This window comes from Rana temporaria, chromosome 6, assembly GCF_905171775.1.
Source record: "Rana temporaria chromosome 6, aRanTem1.1, whole genome shotgun sequence".
Taxonomy (NCBI): domain Eukaryota; kingdom Metazoa; phylum Chordata; class Amphibia; order Anura; family Ranidae; genus Rana; species Rana temporaria.
In genome coordinates, this window is record NC_053494.1 from 173,264,885 (window position 1) to 173,287,162 (window position 22,278).

At 42.4% G+C, this 22,278-nt stretch overlaps 1 protein-coding gene across 1 annotated transcript in view; it reads right to left on the reverse strand.

Annotated features, from left to right (window-relative positions):
* COL28A1 (collagen type XXVIII alpha 1 chain) overlaps positions 1 to 22,278 on the reverse strand; it is a 107,787-nt gene that overhangs the window by 70,086 nt on the left and 15,423 nt on the right. Inside the window, exons 2-3 of the mRNA XM_040357828.1 lie at positions 7,423 to 7,565; positions 3,844 to 4,412 (exon numbers count right to left, since the gene is read on the reverse strand). Of these exons, the coding sequence (XP_040213762.1) occupies positions 3,844 to 4,412; positions 7,423 to 7,558 (705 nt within the window). The 5' untranslated portion in view covers positions 7,559 to 7,565. The remainder of the gene's footprint in view (positions 1 to 3,843; positions 4,413 to 7,422; positions 7,566 to 22,278) is intronic.

The window sequence follows — 22,278 nt, forward strand, 5'->3', positions numbered from 1 at the left end:
TTTGGGGCACTTTTGCGAGTGGGTGGAGTACAGGAATGTACCTCGTCTGTGAGGGACAGCAGTAGCATTAGAGAAAGGCTCCTGTGAGGAGGGAAAGGGTAGGGTCGCATCTCTCTGGATACCTTCCTAATTGGGCATGAGATGGCCAAGTCGCATTCTGTCCCCTCTCAACAGGCACTGCCAATTTCTTCATGTTATTGGAAACTGTGAGTGTGCCCGGCTGGGTAGCTGTCCCACCAGGTTTTATGTGTACTGTTGCTGCCTTACTAGAATACAAGTTTATTATTTCACCAAATTGTATGAATTATTTTCGTTATACCAAGCTACACCCCACTTACATATTCGCAGGCAACTCAAACTGGTACTATGTGCTCAATATAAGAGCACAGCCATGGCGTGCAACAGTTCACACAATATAGGGTGTCCATATACCTCCTTGTTACAGAGTAGAAGCCTCTCTGTCTCCCCAACCCTCCTCTTTATTCCATGTACCTGAGTACTATAGGTTATATCTGTGGAGGTCACGGCAATCTACCAGGGCCAGTGAAGGCTATTTACTACAGATACATTGGAGGTGGTGATACATTGAGAGAAGGCTGGGGGATCATTCCACTAGAGGTCGCAACACCTTAAATATACAAGTTTTACCTATATACAAGGTGAGAGTCCAGAGAGACCGGTTTTGGATATCTATTGCTATTCACTGTATCCAGATTCATCCATTGATGTGAAGATACTGTCTGACACTCCATCTCTATATCTCCACTCTAAGGGACTTTTTTGTCTATTTCTTCACTCATATAGCACGGATTGAAACACATGGACATTCTCTGACAACATTGTGTATTCACAGATGTTGAGTAGCATTAGTTTTTTTGTTTTGTTTTTTGCCTTGTTTTGTGTTGAGTGAATATCACATCAGCGTGAGATCACCTTTACTTGACTTTATGGTTTTGTGTGTATTGTGAACACTGTGGGGTAGATTCAGAGAGAAGATACGACGGCGTATCTCCAGATACGTTGTCGTATCTCTGAGTGTGCGGGGTCGTATCTATGCGCCTGATTCATAGAATCAGTTACGCATAGATTTCCCTAAGATCCGACCGGCTAATTTTCTTACACCGTCATATCTTAGGCTGCATATTTACGCTGGCCGCTGCTGTTACAGCTTTAAAAATGTGTTCTCCATTACAAATGCTACTTTTACTCCCGTCTCATACTTTATTATGAGCAAGTGCGGGTTCCTTAGCATACACACGCTCGAGTTTCTCGTCGGAAACCAGCCCGACGAGGAACTTGACGAGCCAATTTGACTCCCGTCGAGTAAATAGAGAACTCTTTTTGGCTCGTCAAGTTTCTCGACAGTTTCCTCGACGAAAATGTACACACGACCAGTTTCCTCGGCAAAAAAATATCTCCCAGCAAGTTTCTTGCTGGTTTTTGCAGAGAAACTCGGTCGTGTGTACGAGGCCTGACACTAACCAAGCCCATAAACTAAACCACATCTGTAATTATACCCTATGCTACATTTAGTCTAAGCTATGAGCTTCTCTGTTCCAAGAGCAGAAATCCTACATGAAAACCAAAACCACACACTGATGAGATGGCAGAAGAAATAATCTAGACTAGAGCATGCAACATTTAGAACTGCTGCCTTCGAACTTACAGGAGAGATTTTTTCCTCATTCTCTGCACATTTACTGAGACAGGAAGTGATAAGAAATCTCTCCAGTAGGGACACAGGCAGCAATAAAAGTAATACAATTTTATTTTTGTTAGAGTGGGAAGGAACATCTGGGCAGTACCCCTCCTGTCCGAACACAACAGCTCAGCAGGGAGATTGCAGCACTAACATCGAATGTGCTGGATTGGTGAGCTATAATGTTTTTTTTCCATTCAGCCCGCTGGGTTGAATTAAAAAAAAAAATCCTGTGTGCAGCTCACAGTATGCAATGAAATCAGTGTTAGTCATTTCATTATAATAGAGGAGCCTGCACAACTGTGCAAGATAAAAGGTAAGGCTGGAGTAATATACCCACAGTTAACAAGTGCAGTTAGTTAGCTGCATAGCCAAGCACTCTACATAAAAAATCATGTGCTTGCATTTATAGTACCCTGATTAAGGGGATATTTGAGAACATCTTTATTGTGTCAAACAAAAACAAAGGAAAATTTCCAGCTCAACTTACCAGCCAGCCTGCAACAAACTGAATTGTCCTAACAGTTTACATTAAAAACAAAGGTTTAGTTTGCACACATTTGCAAATACATGCGTAAGCTGCAGAGGCCACGATAAGGCACCCCAGTATTATCTTCAGCCCACTTCTCTTTACAAGCACAGGGGAGCACTGGACACCCAGCAAACAGCACAATCGCATCAAAGGGGTCCAGTGCGCCCCCTCACCAAATTACCAACATTACAGACAAACAGCAACTGCCCCAACTTATAACTGGCCTTAACAGCAAGGAGCACTTGGAAGGGCGACTTTATTGTGTGGACTTGGTGGTGACACTTTGCTGAGACACTTTTGTTGGCCATTTATTGCATATGGTCATGTGGATCCGGTAAGAGTTTTGAGCATTCACTGGGGAGAACACTTTGGTGGTGTTTTTTTCAGGCATTGGTGACAATTGGAGAACCAAGCACTGCAGCACTTTATACCTATGGGCCCGGATTCAGATAGAATTGTCTATCTATCGGCGGGCGTAACATATCGCAGATATGTTACGCCGCCGTAAATTAGGGTGCAAGTTCCGTATTCAAAAAGAACGTATGTGTGTCGGTGTAAGCCCGCCTAATTCAAATGTGGATGATGTGGGCGTGTTTTATTTAAATTACATGCGCCGTTCGTGAAAAAATCCCAGTGCGCATGCTTGAAATTACGCCGCAAATCGTCAATGCTTTAGACGTGAACGTAACTTACGTACAGCCCTATTCGCGAACGGCTTACGCAAACAACGTAACATTTTCAAAATTCGACGTGGGAACGATGTCCTTACTTAACATAGGATAGCCCTCATATAGCAGGGGTAACTTTACGCTGGAAAAAGCCGAACGCAAACGATGTAAAAAAATGCGCCGGGCGGACGGACGTTTCTGAATCGGCGTATCTACCTAATTAGCATATTCCTTGCGTAAATATACGGAAGCTCCACCTATCGGCCAGCGTAAATATGCAGCCTAAGATACGACGGTGTAAGACACTTACGCCGGTCGGATCTTAGGGAAATCTATGCGTAACTGATTCTATGAATCAGTCGCATAGTTACGACCCCGCACACTCAGAGTTACGATGGCGTATCCAGAGATACGCCGCTGTATCTCCTTCATGAATCCGGGCCATGGAGACTATTTAAGGTTATAAATTTGAAGAATCTGGTTTATGCTCCATCATTGCTCCCTTGCAGAAGGAGACACAAACTAAACTTACCTAGCATCCTTCACTAGGAAGGTGCTAAGCATCTTTAACCACTTCCTTACCGGGCCATAGTAATATGACGCTCCCTCCTGGTGGACATTATATGATGTCCTTTCTTCCCGGCCATGTAGGGGCCATGCGTGCGTCACCGCTCATGACCCAGTGCGCGTGCCCGGCGGCCACGATGTCCAATGGTATTGATGAAAAAAAACTGTCTGGGTTTAATTAATCAATAATTTTTTTACATATTAAATGCTCATGCTTGAAATAACTAGGGGTAGGTGTGTCCTGTATCTGCATACTTTGTGCTAAAAGGTGTTCCTCTTTATCATCTCAGAATGTTGGGAGGCTTGTGTGTACCAATTGGTCATTCACTGACATAATAAATGACATTTCATAATAAAATAGAGCAATATGTACATACCACTTCTTTGAGAATTTTATCCACCATGTCAGCTTCTTGTAAGTGAGACACAAATCTGGTGGAGGGCACACTGGCCAACAAGCGGAGCTTGGCAGCATTGGCAGTTTCCCTGGCTACTGATGTCATGCCGACTGTGAAGAGCTTAATGTCATGTTGTTTGGCATTAGTTGTAGCAGCAAAAATGTCAGGGTTTCTTGGGTGGTCCACTCCATCAGTCAGAAGAATGGCCACCTTTATACTCTTGTGCGTTCCTTCATTCATGTATAGTTGGGTTAAGTTTGTAATGGCATAAGAAGTAAATGTACCATGGCCAATATATGAAATGGGAGCAATGCGAGTTTTGAAATTATCTGGCCCTCTCCAGTCTCTGAAAGTCTGCTCTATGAGCACAGTGCTGCTGTACTGCAGTAAAGCCATTCTCCAGCTAAAAGCTCGCCTGGATTCCAATTGTATTCCTTTCAGCTTTTCCACCATTTGTAATACAAACTTCTTTTCCAGATTGTGGTTGTATTCCTTAGCACTCTCTGAGCTGTCCAGAAGGAATGCCATTTCCAAAATGCAGTCTTCATCTGAAAAAAAAAAATGGAATGTAGGATATATTCAGACATGGATGGCAATAGGGGAGGGCAAGTGCGGGACAGAGAGGCAGCAAAACCCAAAATTAAGAATCAGTAACTTTAAAATTTAGAAATTGTTAACCAATAAATCACATCACATAGCTGATCATATTTAAAGTCTTAAGCCTTAAGTCTTAAGTCTTAAGCCCCATACACACTATCAGTTTTCCTGCAGGTTTTTGTCTTCAGGAGGTCAAACCTCAAGAGTTTCAATTTGTATGCAATCAGGCAGGCCCTTGCACTACATGGTTTTGGTAAACCTGAAGAGAAAAACCTGCAGGAAAACTGATAGTGTGTATGGGGCTTAGGGGGAGTCACTAAATTAATTCAGGGTTTTCTAATTAATGCATCAGCGCTGCACCAAATTTTCACCAACTTCCAACTCAATGTGAAGCAAGCGGTTTGCAAACACGTAGGTGCTCATAACACGTCTGCACTCGATGCTGGAAAGGGGGGGCTTCATGCATATTAGAAATTAATATTAAAGTGGAGTTCCACCCATAAATATAAAATTACATCAGTAGTTTTTAAAAAAATTTCATTAGTCCTTTGAGGCCCCATACACACGGGAGGATTTATCCGCGGATACGGTCCAGCGGACCGTTTCCGCGGATAAATCCTCTCGAGGATTTCAGCAGATTTTAATGCGATGGAGTGTACTCACCATCGCATTGAAATCTGCGCCGAAATCCTCTGGCGATGACGTGTCACGCCGTCGCCGCGATTATGACGCGGCGACGTGCGCGACGCTGTCATATAAGGAATTCCACGCATGCGTTGAATCATTGCGACGCATGCGGGGGATCCCTTCGGACGGATGGATTCGGTGAGTCTGTACAGACCAGCGGATCCATCCGTTGGGATGGACTTCAGCAGATGGATATGTTGTGCATGTCAGCAAATATTCGATCTGCTGGAATCCATCCCAGGGGAGATTTATCCGCGGAAAAAGATCCGCTGGCGTGTACACACCATAGGATCTATCCGCTGAAACCCATTTGCTGGGATTTATCTGCGGATGGATTCTATGGTGTGTATGGGGCCTGAGTGTTGTTGCTAGGCAGAATAGTTAATCTTCCCTCTTCCTGCACCTAGGTGCTTAAGCTTCCTAACCTACACCGCACAGACTCCTGGGAATGTAGTGGGTGTAACTTTCCAGGAGTCTGTGCACTCCCCAGTCTCGAAGAATCATGTGACGTAGGTTTCAGATCAGGTTTCAGCACCTGTACGGTCCATTACACTGCTTGTGCAGCACTGAGCATGTGCGAGATCTGCAAGGCTGAAATCCAGGAAGCCATACATTCTAGCTTCATGATGCCCACACTTAAGATGGCTCCAGTCAATTTCTATTTTATAAAGTGTCTAAAAGCTGTAACAACCTAACAAAACGGACCTTAGTTTACAGACTAACTTTACTAGAATACATTAAGCTTGTGTATTACAGGGGTATTTATATTTAAAAAGTGAAATTGTGGCCGGAACTCCGCTTTAAGCACCCCCTCTTGGAACCCATGTTTTCAAGTGCAATTCTATAGACTCATGACTTATCTCTGTTCAAATCCCTTTAAATCCCAGCTCTAGCCAAAACAGTTTTTTTTTTGTTAGGATTTATTCAGTCTGCACGCTCATTTTGGAGATTTTCCTTTACTTTCTGCAAGGACCAGAAGTGATGAGAATATCTCAAGTGTGGACAGAATGTCACAAAACAAATTTATTTCACTAAAATGGAGTAGGGTGAAACAGTGGTTGTCAACTAATAATGTATGGAGGGGCTCAACTGTGGCCCCTGACATAACAAAAAGGACACACTTAATAATCACTGTATGTAATGCTAGACAGGACTGTCAGAGACAGAATACATTCCGGGGACAATGTGTCAGGTCTGGGCTCAGCACTTCCTTCTCTGAGCTTGTCGCTCAGCTGTCGGCTAATTGACAGCTCCTATCTGTCCACAGTGACTCACCTGTTGATGATTCTGCTAGTCAGTCCTGCCTACTTAAGCCTTCCAGTTCACTTGCTCTCTGCCTTCGCCTTGGTCAACATCACAGAGACTTACTTGGCTGACATCCCTTCTGGCTCCTGATCCTGTTTGTTGTTCTACTACATTCTTCTCTGGCTCTATGAAATTTGGCTTTGCTGACTATCCGATCTGGTTCCTGAACTCTGGCTATGTTTTGACTATGCTTACTCTGTTTATATTTTTATTATTATTATTATTATTATTATTATTATTATTAAACAAGTGTGAATTAACTGTACTTCTGTCTCGGTCTGATTCATGGTTTCTAACACAACGATGGCCAGAAACTGTGGACATGCTATAGGTTTGGTTGGAAACTAAAGGCATGCTGCAGAAAACATTGAGAAATGGGAGACATGTTACATGAAGCTATTACTTCTTTACAAATAATTGCTCCCACTACAGACTGCTGGGGTCCAAGCACTAAACAACAGATACCAAAAGACCCCATATGGTCTTTGGGTCACAGGTTGGGCACCAGGGGGTTAGAACCTTTGTCGGTTTATTATTAATGTCCTGTCCCAAAGAAGAAGGTTCTCCTAAATTCTTGTCTTTCTATCAGGTTGCCAGAGGGACAAGAAATGTGGTGACATCTCGATGATGTGACAAGTACCCAGCATGATTGCAGATGACAATAAATATTTGACCGAATTTTTTACTAAACAATCATAACATCTTTCTAAAACTATACAAATGGCTAGAGTTGTGCTTGAAAATAATTGAGATAATAGGTAAATCCCAATGGTAAAATTGTAAAATTGATTTATACTTTATTTTTGCATGCCCATTAATATGGCATTCACACAATAACTTTATACAAGTCTTGATGGCCTGTTACATTGTACTTAAACTATTGTTTATAAACAAATATAATTACAATTTAAAACGTTAAATAAAACAATTTAATTCGATTAAATTGATTAACTAAATTAAAAATGTCACCTTGCTCACTGAGGCTTGGAACTTTCTCTGATGTACTTGATGTTAAAGCACGGGACTTATATCTTCCATAGGAATTCTGTGCCATATATGTCTGCACATCAAATAGGAACAAGAACCACAATATTCTGGGAAACATGGTGGACCTAGATAAAAAGAACAAAACAAAAAACACATTTGTAGAGCATGTTCACACAATACAAAATTATCTTCTGCACTAGTGCCCTACACTTAACCAACACATCTCTACAGCAGTTTATTAGTCCATCAATTTTAAACAGTTTAACTTTAGTTATTGTACTGTTTGTTCATTTTTTTATTATTATTAAAAATTATAATGCAGGGGCTTGCTACAATTTTTAAACGTCTTGGGGCACTCATTTTACACATTATTTGGAAAAGCAAGCATTTTTATAGGCTGTTTTAAAAAGCTGTTTTCTACACATTCTAGCCACAAGATGGCAGTAGAGAACACAAAATTAATTTCCAAAGTGTGCAAAATAATAAATTGTTATATCATGTCTGAATTGCATGAAACTGAATGACATGGGAATACAATGTGTTCAAGATATGCCCCACAAGGAACCTTGATTCCACTATCGGAGCTGGTTTTATCTCAGGGGGAACATACCTATGGCTAGATGGAGACACTATCAAATGTTTGACTTTTTTTAATAAACTAGAGCCTCGAGTGAGGACCTTGAGTTCTCTCACTACATTTGAAACTATGTGTGCGAAGATTTTTCTGTTATGTGATCTGTTATCACAAATGTATAAATTAATTCTCAGGCCTCGTACACACGACCAGTTTCCTCGGCAGAATCCATCAAGAAACTTGGTGGGAGAGTTTTTTTGCCGAGGAAACTGGTCGTGTGTACATTTTTCATCGAGGAAACTGTTGAGGAACTCGTCAAGCCGAAAAGAGAGCAAGTTCTCTTTTTCCTCAACGGGAGTCAAATTGGCCCGTCGAGTTCCTGGTCGGGCTGGTTTCCGACGAGAAACTCGAGCATGTGTATGCTAAGGAACCCGCGCTTGCTCATAATAAAGTATGAGATGAGAGTAAAAGTAGCATTTGTAATGGAGAGAACACCTTTTTAAAGCTGTAACAGACTGAAAAGTGCAAATCGTCTCTTACCAAACTTTTACTTAACAAGCAAACACATGAGATTAGCAAAAGCAGCCCCAAGAGTTGTGCAAGTGGAATCAAACTTCCCCTGCCGTCCTATGTGTTGTAGTCATCGCGTTTGAGAATGAGGAGATTTTGTCTTGACTGTGTGTACGCAAAGCAAGCTTGTCGAGTTCCTGGACAAGCCTAACAAGGAACTCGATGAGGAAAATTATGTGTTTCGCCCGACGAGTAACTCGGTCGTGTGTACGAGGCCTCGGTACTTTATTAAAGAGTGGGAGAGAGAACTACAGGTAAGTTATACATTTTCCTCATCACAAGTTAAAAAACGAAAAGAATCAACATATTCCACTTCTATAAGTTCTACTATTCAAGAAATGTAATATAAGTTCATGGCTAGATGGTATCAGACTCCGGCCCGACTAGCACAAATATATCCGACAGCAGACAAACGCTGCTGGATGGGCTGTAAAGAAAGGGGTACATTCCTTCACATATGGTGGTCCAGCCCAAAGATTAGACCATTTTGGGATGAAACAGCCCAATGGGTTAAGAAGTCTATTAAATCCATGGAGATATCACCCTTAGGCCTCGTACACACAACCGTTTTCCTCGACAGAATCCATCAAGAAACTTGATGGCAGAGCTTTTTTTGCCGAGGAAAACGGTCGTGTGTATGTTTTTCATTGAGAAAACTGTCGAGGAACTCGATGAGAAAAAAAGAGAACAAGTTCTCTTTTTCCTCGTCGGGAGTCTCAATTTCCTCGTCGTGTTCCTCATCAGGCTGGTTTTCCACGAGAAACACGTTCGTGTGTATGCTTAGAAACCCGCGCATGCTCAGAATAAAGTATGAGACGGGAACGCACCTTCGGTAAAAGTAGCGTTTGTAATGGAGATAGCACATTTGTCACGCTGTAACAGACTGAAAAGTGCTAAGGGAGGGACTTGAGGAGAGATACTTTATCAAAGCCAATACATAAACACACTAATATATATTATAGAATATATATTATAAACACATGATTTTGAGTCAACACTTAGGCCCCATACACACGACCGAACATGTCTGCTGAAACTGGTCCGCGGACCAGTTTCAGCAGACATGTTCGGTCGTGTGTAGGTCTGAGCGGACAGGATTCCAGCGTACATTTGCCCGCCGGGCCCTTTCCCAGCGTGCAAATATTTCCAAACTTGTTTTAAAACAGCCCGCTGGAATCCTGTCCGCTCGGACATGTTCGCTGGTTAGTACACAATATCATCGTACAAAAAAACAGCGCATGCTCAGACAAAATGAGGGGACGGGAGCGCTCGTTCAGGTAAAACTTGCGTTTCTTTGGGATATGGCACATTCGTCATTTCAAAGATATATTCTAGCAAGAGAACAATGAATAAAACGACGCAATAAACAATAGTTTATTGCGTCGTTTTCTTCATTGTTCTCTTGCTAGAATAAACCCGTTCTCTTGCTGATGCTATTTCAACTGAGTTGTCCCATACTGAAATGTGACATTTGTTGCTTGTGATTTAATATTTTGAAAATGTTTTCTAGCCCAGACGTGGCATTTTTTTGGTTGGTCCTCCACATGTCTATCTTTTAATATTATTTTTAGTTTAATGTTCATCTACTCAAAATGTTTTGGGTGTTTCTAGTTATGTCACCATTTTGTTCATTTTGGTACTTGTTTTTTTGGGGGTTTTGGGTAAGTTATTTTATTTATTTATTATTTTGGGTTATTTAAATTTTTTACTATGTTGGCACACCAAATTTCCCCCTCCCCCAAGGAGTTTCTGGCCTTTGTAAATGACCCATTGTATTTGTTTTTAATGTTTGATGCCTAATAATCCCCACAGTATAACAAACAATAGACAAGGGTGGAATTTAAAGCAAAAAGCTATTTATTTTGGCAAATGCAAAAAAAAAAAAAAAAAAAACAGAACGGCAGCACTTGAACAGCTAGCAAAATACATGCAGACTTGCATTTACAACATGATGAAGGATAAACTAGCAAACCTCAGGAGGCACCCAAAAAGAAATCTGAAGCAGCAGCACATAACCAAAGGAACCCAATCTGTGGTAGTCCAAACAATATGTCTTTTGTGGGGAATCAAATGGAAGGCAGGGAATCACCGTCTCCTCTTCTTTCCAACCTTCCCTCCAGGCTGCCTTACAGCGGATCTTCCACGGACCCGTACACGGCCCCTTGCAGGTGGGGATGATGTGGCAGCAGGAGGATGGTGTTCAGCAAGCCGGGCCGGGTCACATAGCCCAGTGTCTCTGGTCAGCAGGTCCCTCTCCATCCACCAAAGGACCTGATTGATCAGGCCCTTTGCCAGTCTCCTTTGCTCCTCCCCCCCTTGGTTAAGATCGTGAGCCACGGAGGCACTGTAGGCTTCTATGGGGTTGAGGGGGGCCCTCATGATAGCACTGGCCTCCCTTATCATGCGGAGGCTCTCGTCCTCCACTAGCCTCATCTGCCTCCATCGGCCTGGTGGCCTCATCTGGAGGGGAGGAACCTGGTTGGTGGTGGTTGTCCTGGGCCTGGGGCCCTGCTCAACGCCACTGGGCCCGGCCTCCTCCTGGCTGCCACTGACCCCTTCTGCCTGGCTGACATTGACCGGAGGATCTGCCACCTCCTGGCTGGTCTCTTCTTCCTGTGTCAAAAAAAGGGACATGTTTTAATATTTACCCCAATCAAATCACACACATTTTCATGCTTGATCTTTTTTATTTTTTTGGTTCATTTTAACTTGAACAGACTCTCCTTCTGACCCCTGCAGTTGTCATCCCTGACACCTATTTGTCTGCCCATGACTTTTTTTTTTTTTACCAGCTTGGCTTTTATTTTACAATATCAAGTCAATAATCCAACAATAATTAGTAGCCCAGAAATATTTTGGAAACTACTATACCTCATCATCGAAGACTAGCAGATCTGCGTCTCTGTCAGCCAGGCCCTCTTCTTCAGACTCTGCAGGGCTGTGGGGATCTGGGGAAGTTCCGCTGTAAGGTAGCGTGGAGGGAAGGCTGGGAGTCAGACTTGCCATCGATTGCCTGCCGTCCAGTTGATCCCGCAAAAAAGACATCTGTTTGAAATACCACAGCTTGGGCTCCTTTGGTTGTCTTGCTGCTGCTCCAGCTTTTTGTTTTTGATGAGCTTTGTAAGCTCTTCTATATGTGCCCCTGAGGTTGGCAAGTTTATCCTTCACCATGTTGGCAGTGCATTCTGGCACCCATGTTTTCATGTAGCTTGCTAGCTCTTCAAGTGCTGCCGCTCGGACGTCTTTGTTATAGTAATTAGCCTGCTTTGAATCCCACAGGATGGGCATTTCGCGAAATTTATCCAACAAGCGCTGGATATTGTCCTGTGACTGGAGTAGGTCCATTACTTGGCCAATTGAAGTAATATTATTTTATACTCTAGATGAACAAAACAAAAAGAAACAAAAAACACGATTTAAAAATGGCTCAGCGTTGACATTGATCGAATATGTGGCCCAAAATGTAGGACCTATATATAAATACAAACACAGTGTCTCCTGTTGCAAAAATGCTGGCCAGCTCTGCCCCATTGGTTGTAACAAACATTGATTTTATACATGCAGACCCTTTGGTTACATTGCAGTAAATAAGTGCAATCTCGAACCATACACAATTATTATAAATGAGAGCATTCATTAAGGCACTATTTCATGTGTAGATATCCTGCCCCTCAGCATTGATGACATAAAAGACACTTCCTAATGACCTCTGTCCAACCAACACAGAACAATACTTGGCCTGATCTGAATACACTATACAAAAATTTAAATGAGGTAGAGCATTGTTCCCATCTAAATTTTGTGATGTGTCCAAAAGCATTTGGATACCAAAATACCATTGTGGTACCCAAGAGACATAATAGCTTAAAAGGGTGCAACCAACAGACCAAACCCCCATCCCATGGCTCTCCATTTTCTAGGCCTCTGCTGATCCCATGTTAAAATTTCTTACCTTCCTCTCTCTTGCTCCTCGATTATCACGCTCGAATAATTACTGCGTAACCTACGTAATCACGTTGTTTGCCTTTTATACACTCCGCGTATGTATGAAACGCCGCCCTCGTCACCTTTACCATGCCCCTAATCAATGTGAAACGGAAATATGGCGTTAACTGTGTAGGTTCTGAAATCGCTCGAATAGTCTCCGCGTAACGTGGGTAAACCCGTTGTTTGCATTCTCTACACTCCACGTATGTATGAAACGCCGCCCTCGTCTCCGCCCATGGCGGAACATTTCCACTTTTCCACGCCCATAATCTCTGTGGGAAGGAAAGATGGCGATGTCACACGAGCGTGCACGAAGCTCTCAGGCCGCAAGTGAAGGGACAGAGGCAGGAACGTCCCGATCCAGGCCAAAACGATACAAAGCCACTAATATGGCGTTCGACGAAATGGTGGAGTTAGTTTACATCATGCGGAGGAAGGACTATGACGGGGAATATGGGCCATACAAGACCCCTAACCGCAGAAAGGCCCACATTATGGACAAGGTGGCGAGGAGAATGAAGGACATGTTTGGTGTCACCAGGTGCAAAGAACAGCTCAGGAAACATTGGTCAGATTTGAAATTGCTGGAGCCACATCAGATGAAGAAGATCCTGAAAATTCTGAGGAAAAGTAAGTCCTTATTTTTGGGGGGGGGGGGGGGGGCAATTGTCTTCAAGAATGTGTTGACATGTATATTTCGACATCTGCCTCCTTGGCCTGCTTGTACTTTTAAAACACATGTTTAAATTGGATGTGTTTAACGAAAATACCTATCTTTTGCAAATATCGTTAATAGTAAACCGCGTAACATCACATTGTTTCTCAGAAATGCGAGGTTAGTCCAGGAACAACACACCTGGACATGGCTCACTGGCCAAAAACTTTGTTTGCAAACATTGTGTAAAAGCTAGTTCTGACAAATCAAATTAAGAGAATGTGAAAGGCAAACAGGATTCATTCTCAACAGTGATCATAAAGCAGATGTTTTCCCATCTGGAATGCAGAGCACCTGTGTCTCCACAATAAAAATGTTCCTTTTTTGTTGGGTCTCCCAGAAAGAAAGTTTAGGGGGGACATCCATGTGTGTCACTTTTAGCTAAAAAGGGGCAGGATCAGAGCTTGGCCTAGAAGTCTGCTAAAAATGTAGGTTTGGTGGAGGAAGACAAAAACACAAAAAAAATTAAAGCCTCTTCTTAACCAATGTATGCGATTTCTGCTCTCCAATATCTGTGTGCTGATGAGTATACCTTTTGTTTTGTGTTATTTAGGGGAAAGAAGACGCCAGCATTTGGAGGAGGCAGAGAGGGCCAGACACGGCGAAAATCGCACATCTCGGCCTGTGGAGGAGGAGGAGGATGTGGAAGGAGAGGAGGAAGGAACAGAGGAGGAAGGAAGAGAGGAAGAAGGAACAGAGGAGGAAGAAGTAATTTTGGATTTTGAATTTTTGGAAGATGAAGGAGGAGTCGTGGAAGATGAGGGTGAAGTGGTGGAAGAAGGAGGAGTCGTGGAAGATGAGGGTGAAGTGGTGTAAGAAGGTGGAGTGATTGAAGATGGCGAAATTGTGGAGGTGGAAATGAGCACACCATCAGGTCAGTGTCACCCCAGCTTTATAGGGCAAAACATATGTAGATAGGCCTGAAAAAAGTAAAACATTTTTATTGCAAATTTTTAATTTTTTAGGGGATGAAGATGGTGTTATACAGCAAGTTATGGAGTGCAGCACAGAGATGGACAATATGCGGCAAAGTATGATGGTCATGGAACAGAATGTTAGAAATGTCATTTTGGAGTGCAGCACACAGATGGACAATATGCGGAAAAGGATGATGGTCATAGAACAGAATTATAAAAATATAATTGACATGATGGGCCATGTCAAAGACTGAAACACCGCCCGCCCCTCCAACCCTTTTTAATTTTTGAATCATCAATACACCAAAATTTGAAGATGCACACACAGTGTGCCAACATGTGCTATCTGCCATCACAGAATATCTATTGTCTGTGCTCCTCGATCCTCAAGTATTTGAGAGGAAGGGTTTGCTCCCACAAAACACAGACATTGATCACCCATGATGTCAGATAGCACATGTGGCCATTTGTCTCTTGAACCAATGAGATTTGGCGAATTCACACTGAATGTGTGCATCTTCAAATTTTGGCGTGTTCCAATGTGAAAGCGCACCATGACTGACTGCTGTTGTGAATCTTGAAATTGTTTTACTGTTGAAGTTCTATTGGTTGTACATTTTTACAGTTTTATAAAAAAAAAAAGTTGGAAAAATCAAGAACCCAAAAACGATAAAAAAAAATATATATATATATATATATATATATATATATATATATAATTTTATATATACAAAAAAAAAAGTTTAATTATATATATCTCAAAAAATTAGAAAAAGAAAGGTTTATTTTTCAGAAAACAAAAATAAAAAAAATAAAAAAAAAACATTAAATTTCAGAAAACAACCCAAAAAAAAAATATATAAAATTTTATGAAAACAACAAAAAATAACAAAAAATTATTTTTAGGAAGACAACAAAAATCTAAAATTTTTGAAGTATATATATATATATATATATATATATATATACACAAATTATATTCATTATATATATATCTAAAAAAAAAAAAAAAAAATGAGATTTGATACCCAAAAATTTTAAATTGTTAAAAAATCTATATTCTGGATAAGCACTATAAAAATATAAAAAAAAAGTGCAAAAATAAAAAATAAAAAAATATATTGTTGACTCCAAATTGTAAAGACATGTTTTCATAAAAAAAATGCATACTTTTTTGGGGGGGTAATGAACAAGCTGAAAATATGAAAAATGAGTGGCTTCTTATTTCTAGACTCAATACCCTGTTTGTAGATGAGTGAATAATGTGCAATTGTGGTTATTTACTAAAACTGGAGAAATAAATTTGTCACTAGAAGTGCACTAGTTAGTTGGATAACCAGGAAGACAGATAAAAAGAGAAAAAGCAATAATGACAAACAACTGTATAAAGTCCAATGGTCAAATTATTTATTAGTTCTGTGAATATTTCTTTCTTTTGGGGGCCGAATTAGAAAGAAATATGATCTGGCATAGCAATGGCCCCCCGACCCATGAAGTACTCAACATATTTGTCGCGTACATCACGAGCAGATTGGGGGGCCAAGCCAGCGCGACCAGTGTCCAGCCCAGGAAGGGTATCTGAGGGTAGTCGTGCCTCAGCACCGATGTTGGGTAGGTACGTCTGGGAGTGCCTGCGTAGAAAGTTGTGCAAAATGCAGCAGGCAAAAACAATGGTGTTCAATTTATATTCTGCCAAGTGTATCGATGTCAGGAACAGGCGGAACCGGTTGGAGAGTATCCCAAAGGCATTCTCGACTACCCTCCGAGCCCTGGCCAACCGATAATTGAACACCTTCCTCTCTAAGGTGAGGGTCCTCTGGGGAAAAGGCCGCATGAGGTGAGGACCAAGCCCGAAAGCTTTGTCCGCTACAAACACAAACGGAAGTCCTTCAACATTGTCTTCATCCGGTGGCAGTGCCAGACCACCAGCTTGTAGACGACTGTAGAATTCTGTCCGCGCGAAAACTCCCCCATCAGACATCCGGCCGTTCTTCCCCACGTCCACATATAGAAACTCATACTGTGCCGACACCACCGCCATCAACACAATACTATGATAACCTTTGTAGTTAAAATAGTAGGACCCCGAGTGGGGTGGCGGCACTATGCGGACGTGTTTCCCATCTATTGCTCCACCGCAGTTCGGAAAATCCCAACGCTGGGCAAATTGGGAAGCCACAGTCTGCCATTCCTGTGGTGTGGAGGGAAGCTGTGGGGACAAACAAATAAAGATAATTAGTACTTTGGTACATACACATTGCAAACATAATCCTACAAGCATCCTTGTGCTACTTCACAGTATTCAAATAGCATTTAAAAATTGTGCAGGGAGAATTTCGGGGCACAAATATATAGGCCCACTTAATTAATAAGAGACTCCACAGCCCTCTGATGGGGACAAAAACAGTTTTAGGGGGTGGGGGGGGGGGGGGTTTGAACTGTAAAAAAAAAAAAAAAAGATAAAAATAGGCTAGGTGGGGTTGTCCCTAGGATAGCATGCTGGACAGGTTAATATTGGGTAAGGTAAAAATATGCAGGTAGGCCAAGAAAAAGAACATGGAAAGCTTATATCAACATGCATAGGGAGAAAAGGGAACGTTAGTTAAACACACAGCATATCTGGGAAATAAAAGAAAAAGTTATTTGCCCCCATTATTACAGCCAGATTGTGAGGTTAAAATGAGGAAACTTACCTTAATATACTCCTCCTGCAGAACTTTGATGATGGCAGAACACGTGTCTGGTATGATGACCCCAAGCGCCTGCGGAGAGATGCCTGTCGAGAACTTGAGGTCCTGCAGGCTCCTCCCAGTCGCTAGGTACCGCAACGTGGCAATAAGCCTCTGCTCGGCCGTGATGGCTTGGCGCATCACAGTGTCCTGCCTCGTGATATAGGGGGACAGAAGATCCAGCAGACAGTTGAATACGGGGTCCGTCATACGGAGAAAGTTCCTATAGTCATTAGGATTATTCTCCTGGATTTCCCTAAGCAGAGGCATATGAGAGAACTGGTCACGCTGGCGCAACCAATTCTTGGCCCAGGAACGCCTCCTCCCCCTGTTCCTGGCCAAACTACTGGAATGCTGAGCATATCCAGAAGCCATCCCATAACCAGCACCAACTCGCGAAAATTGACGCTGCTGCTCCATCATGGCTTCAAACCGGCCGGCTGATCAGTCAAGAACACACTCCAACAGAAAGCACTCCCAAATCCAGCACAACCTGCAAAGAACGCGCGACAAACAGATACGAGCGGACAGGAAGCAACTGCAAAGCAGCACGACCTGAAAGCCTGTACCCGATTGCCAACTACGATCCCGCAAGCACACGCACTGAACCCGAAAATACTACCTGGTAAAGCGCAGAGACCGAAAAGGCTCTAACCAAACCTTCACTAACACGAGCAAACCCGTAACTAGCAAAAGCGGAACAGAGGGCGGCGCCATTGACTTTGGGCTTTCCCTTTATAGTGACGTTGTACGTGGGTTACGTGCACGCGTTCTGGTACGACGGGAATTTGATCCGCTGGTGTGTACAAGCCAGCGGACCAAAAGACAAATCTGCCTTGTACGCCGGAAACTGCCCGTCGGACAGTTTCAAGCGGACAGGTTCGGTCGTCTGTACGCGGCCTTAGAGGTCACAAAGGAAGTTGAGGGAGCCGGTAGGTTTTCTCAAAATACTTCTGGAGATATATATATATATATATATACACACACATATATTACAAATATGTAATAATGGTTGAACTCCCACCCCCTTTTTTTATATATATATATATATAGTTGAATAAAGATATACTGTACACTTGTATATAGTATATACACATAACAAGGATTGGATATTGCACCTAGAGATCACAAGAAATCATTAAAGACACTAAAGTCATTAAAGAGGGGAGAGAAGGAACACGCTTACATATATTTTAAACATAAAACCACGGTTGAGTATTATCTGTAGATTTGAGATAAATAAATATATATATTTGCTTTTATTATCTTGTCTGCCCTTCCCTCCTTCCCCCACCACCTCAATCACCTTCCTTGCTTTATCTTGTTACTGTCCAACCCCCTTTGGGAAGGTTCTTATGGCTGTGCTCCCCCCCCCACTCCTTTTTATTTAGTTGGGGGGGGGGGTGTTATATCGATGTGTTGTTGGTGTTCTGTGTGGGGATTTTTTTTTCTTTTTTCACTGTTTGTTTTTTTGATTTATATTGAGTGATATATACATATTTTTGTTCTTTATGTTTGTTTTGTCTGTAATGATAAATGGCAATAAAGATTGATAATAACAAAAAAAACTGAATGACTTTAAGGTTGCTTAAGGACTGCATTCCATGGCCAGGCACAGGCATTTTCTATAATCGTGCTGATTTGTGTACTGTACACTTCAAAAAGATATATTTTGGAAAATAACAAGCTGTAGCTACAAAGTAAAAGATCATTCAGAGTTGTAGCTCTTTGTAATGTATCTACCAATGCCCTGCATAAAGTAAAATCAGCCATAGATACATTGCACAGAGTTGCAGCTTTGATTTATCCTTTACTATTATGACTGAACAAGCAGTGCTGACTGTTCATTCATAATAGTGACAGATCACTCACTTTGTGTCTATCATTGACTGCTTTAACACATACGCAGCCCAGTCGATGGATTACACAGTGCTGCAGTGTTGTGTGAGCTTTCACTTTTATGAATGAGCAATCAGTAATGTTATGATTGGTGCCGTGTATAACACAGCCTGACACTGCTAATCGCTCATTGATAAAACTTACATATCACAAATTGCTCCAATGGTATGTAATCCATTGACCAGTGTGTAGGGATTCACTGCCCTCTACTGTCAGTGGCTAGTATCACACTGTAATGTATAATTATGTATGTCACTTCCTGACTTTGGGGTTGTTGGAAAAACATCCTGGAAGGAGGAAGTGGAGGGAGAGAGAGAGAGAGAGAGAGAGAAGGTCTCCGCCACATTTCCTGTCCATGCTACTAATAATAGATCATAAGGGATGATTATGCAAGTATGTCTATGTTCTAATAGTTTAACTGCAGCTGCCCATAGCTTCTTGAGTGTATTGATAGATCCTTGTGACAAATAGAATATATCTGTCCTATTACTATCTCACATGCACAGTGCCAGATAACTAGGACTGCATTCCAGGCTGGTTGAGTAATGGCTGCAGGGTCTCCTTAGCGCATATCTTGTCTTTAGGTCTCTGACACAAAGACAGACACTGCATCAGTACTGCCCCTGCAATGGCACTTTGCTGAAGCATTCACCTGGAGGTATCTCTTCAAAACTATATATATCAGGGTACATATGGCAGTGAGGGGGCCTTGGCGGTAAAGCGCCGCTATTTTTAGTGGCGCTTTACCGTTGCTTCTAACACTCGCTAGCCGCAAAAAAAGGGTTAAAACTGCATTGATTTCAATGAGCAGGGGAGCTTCAAAGATGCGACTAGCGGGACTTTTTTTACCGTCCTGCCAGCGTACCGCTCCAGAGTGAAAGCCTTCTGGCTTTCACACTGAAGTGAAAGCCCTCTGGCTTTCACACTGGAGTGAAAAGAGCCTCACTTTCAGGGCACTTTGCAGGTGCTATTTTGTGTTATAGCGCCTGCAAAGCACCTCAGTGTGAAAGGGGTCTTAGCAAAGGTTTTGGTTCTCTTACTTACCTACAGGTTTGGTGCAATATCCTGTTTGGGTAAGGCCATTTCTTGTAACCCCCCAAAAGAGCAAAAGAGGGCTAGGTATTGCTAAACACACAGCACCGCAAGTTCTGTGGTTTTGTTTTTCACTAAATGACGGTGCTGGTCTCCAGAGTGGTCCCTGCTGCCAGAGACCAGAGATGTTCATCACAAATCTTTCACCTTTCTATCAGTGTTGTTGAACAGGGGAAGGACCAGTCCAACAACACTACTTAGAAAGTAAAGCGGACCTTCAGTCATTTTTGTTTTCATCTTTCCATCTATTAAATCTTCTGCCCTTGTTGTTTTAACTTTCGATAGTAAAACATTTTTTTTCTGCCAGTAAATACCTTATAGAGCCCACATTCTGCTTCTTGTCTGGTCATTAGCCTAGGCTTATGACATCATGCACAGCTCTCACTCTCGTGAGAGTTTGCCAGAAAGGGAGTGGGATGAGTCATAAGAGGGCCAATGAAAGCTGCACCTCTTTGTGTCTGTGTAAATCCAGGAAGTGAACAGGCAGCAGCTTCAGCTGCCCACAGTTAAAAATGGATGCAGTCAAACTCAGTGGAGGGAGATTTATGCAGAATAATTGGTACAGAGTCACAGTATATATAAAATAATATGCAAAGTGGTTGGAGGGAAGCTTCAGAATGGCAAAGATGTTTTTCAAATCATGTGAGCAGACTGCAGTTCCTCTTTAAAAATGCTGAATAAATGCTGCATAAACGCAGGGTATTGATGCACCTGTAGACGAGCCCTAAATCAGCTACTAAATACATTCTGGGCACATCAAACCCAAAGGTGAACAAAGCCTCACTGTTCATTTTCTTCAAAAAGCAGTCACAGCCTGAGTAGAAAAGCATGTCACCTGCCAGCAGGGCCGATCCTAGGGTCACAGGCGCCTGGGTGCAGAAATATTTCTGGCGCCCCCACATGGGAGTCGTCATTTTACTAACAACTCCCCTTTACAAATGTTTTTATGGCAATGACTCAACCACAGAGATGCTCCCCCATGAAGTCTTCATTAACCTGGGATCCTCCCATGATCTCTTAACAATAAACAAAATACAGGAAGAGAAGCAGAGAACTTTATTGGGACCTGTAGGGGGGGCCTCTCCGATGGACACAGAGAGGGCTTCTATTAGAGAGTCTGTTAGAAAGAGCCCTCAGACATACTACAGACATGATACAGGAGACGGTCAGAGACTGCAGACATGATACAGGAGATGGTCAGAGACTGCAGACATGATACAGGAGACGGTCAGAGACTGCAGACATGATACAGGAGACGGTCAGAGACTGCAGACATGATACAGGAGATGGTCACAGACTGCAGACATGATACAGGAAACGGTCAGAGACTGCAGACATGATACAGGAGACGGTCACAGACTGCAGACATGATACAGGAGACGGTCACAGACTGCAGACATGATACAGGAGACGGTCAGAGACTGCAGACATAGTACACAAACAAGGAGAGAAGGAGGGAGGGGAGAACTCTGGCACTTCGGCGCCCCCGCCTTTGCAGGAGCCTGGGTGCAATGCAACCTGTGCACCCTGCCTAGGATCGGCCCTGCCTGCCAGCATGTTGTAGAAAAGGACTCTTGCTCTTTTGGAAGCGGTGGTCTCTCTGCAGAAATTCAACACTCTCCTGTTGAGTCATAGTTGGACCTCTTAAATCAGCAGGGAGCATGAACTTTTGTGATTAAGATCCCTATAGGGCTAACTTAACAGGAGGCCTGTCAGACCTCCACAAAGGGACTACTTCTTCTATACAGGCTGCAAAATGCTGGCAGGGGACAGGCTTTTCTACTCTGCCTGTGGCTGTTTTCAAAAGACAATAATCCCTAATATTTAAATACCTTTTGTTTTTATGTACATGCATGTGTAGGACGGAACAGTGGCTCAGTGGTTAGCGCTTGTGCCTGGCAGTGGCAGGATCATTGGTACAAATCCCAAAACCTATCCCATAACAATGCCTGTATGGAGTTTGCATGTTCTCCCTGTGCCTGTGTGGGTTTCCTTCCACACCCCAAAGACCTGCTTATATATTGATTGGCCTGTGTATGCATGAATGTGAGTTAAGGACCTTTGCGCAGTCGTACAACGTGGTACCCAAACAAAATTGATGTCCTTTTTTCCCCACAAATAGAGCTTTCTTTTGGTGATATTTGATCACCTCTGCGGTTTTTAGTTTTTGCGCTATAAACAAAAATAGAGCGACAATTTTGAAAAAAATGCAATATTTTTTACTTTTTGCTGTAATAAATATCCCCCAAAAACATATATAAAAACATATTTTTTCCTCAGTTTAGGCCGATACGTATTCTTCTACCTATTTTTAGTAAAAAAAATCGCAATAAGCGTTTATCGATTAAACAAAAA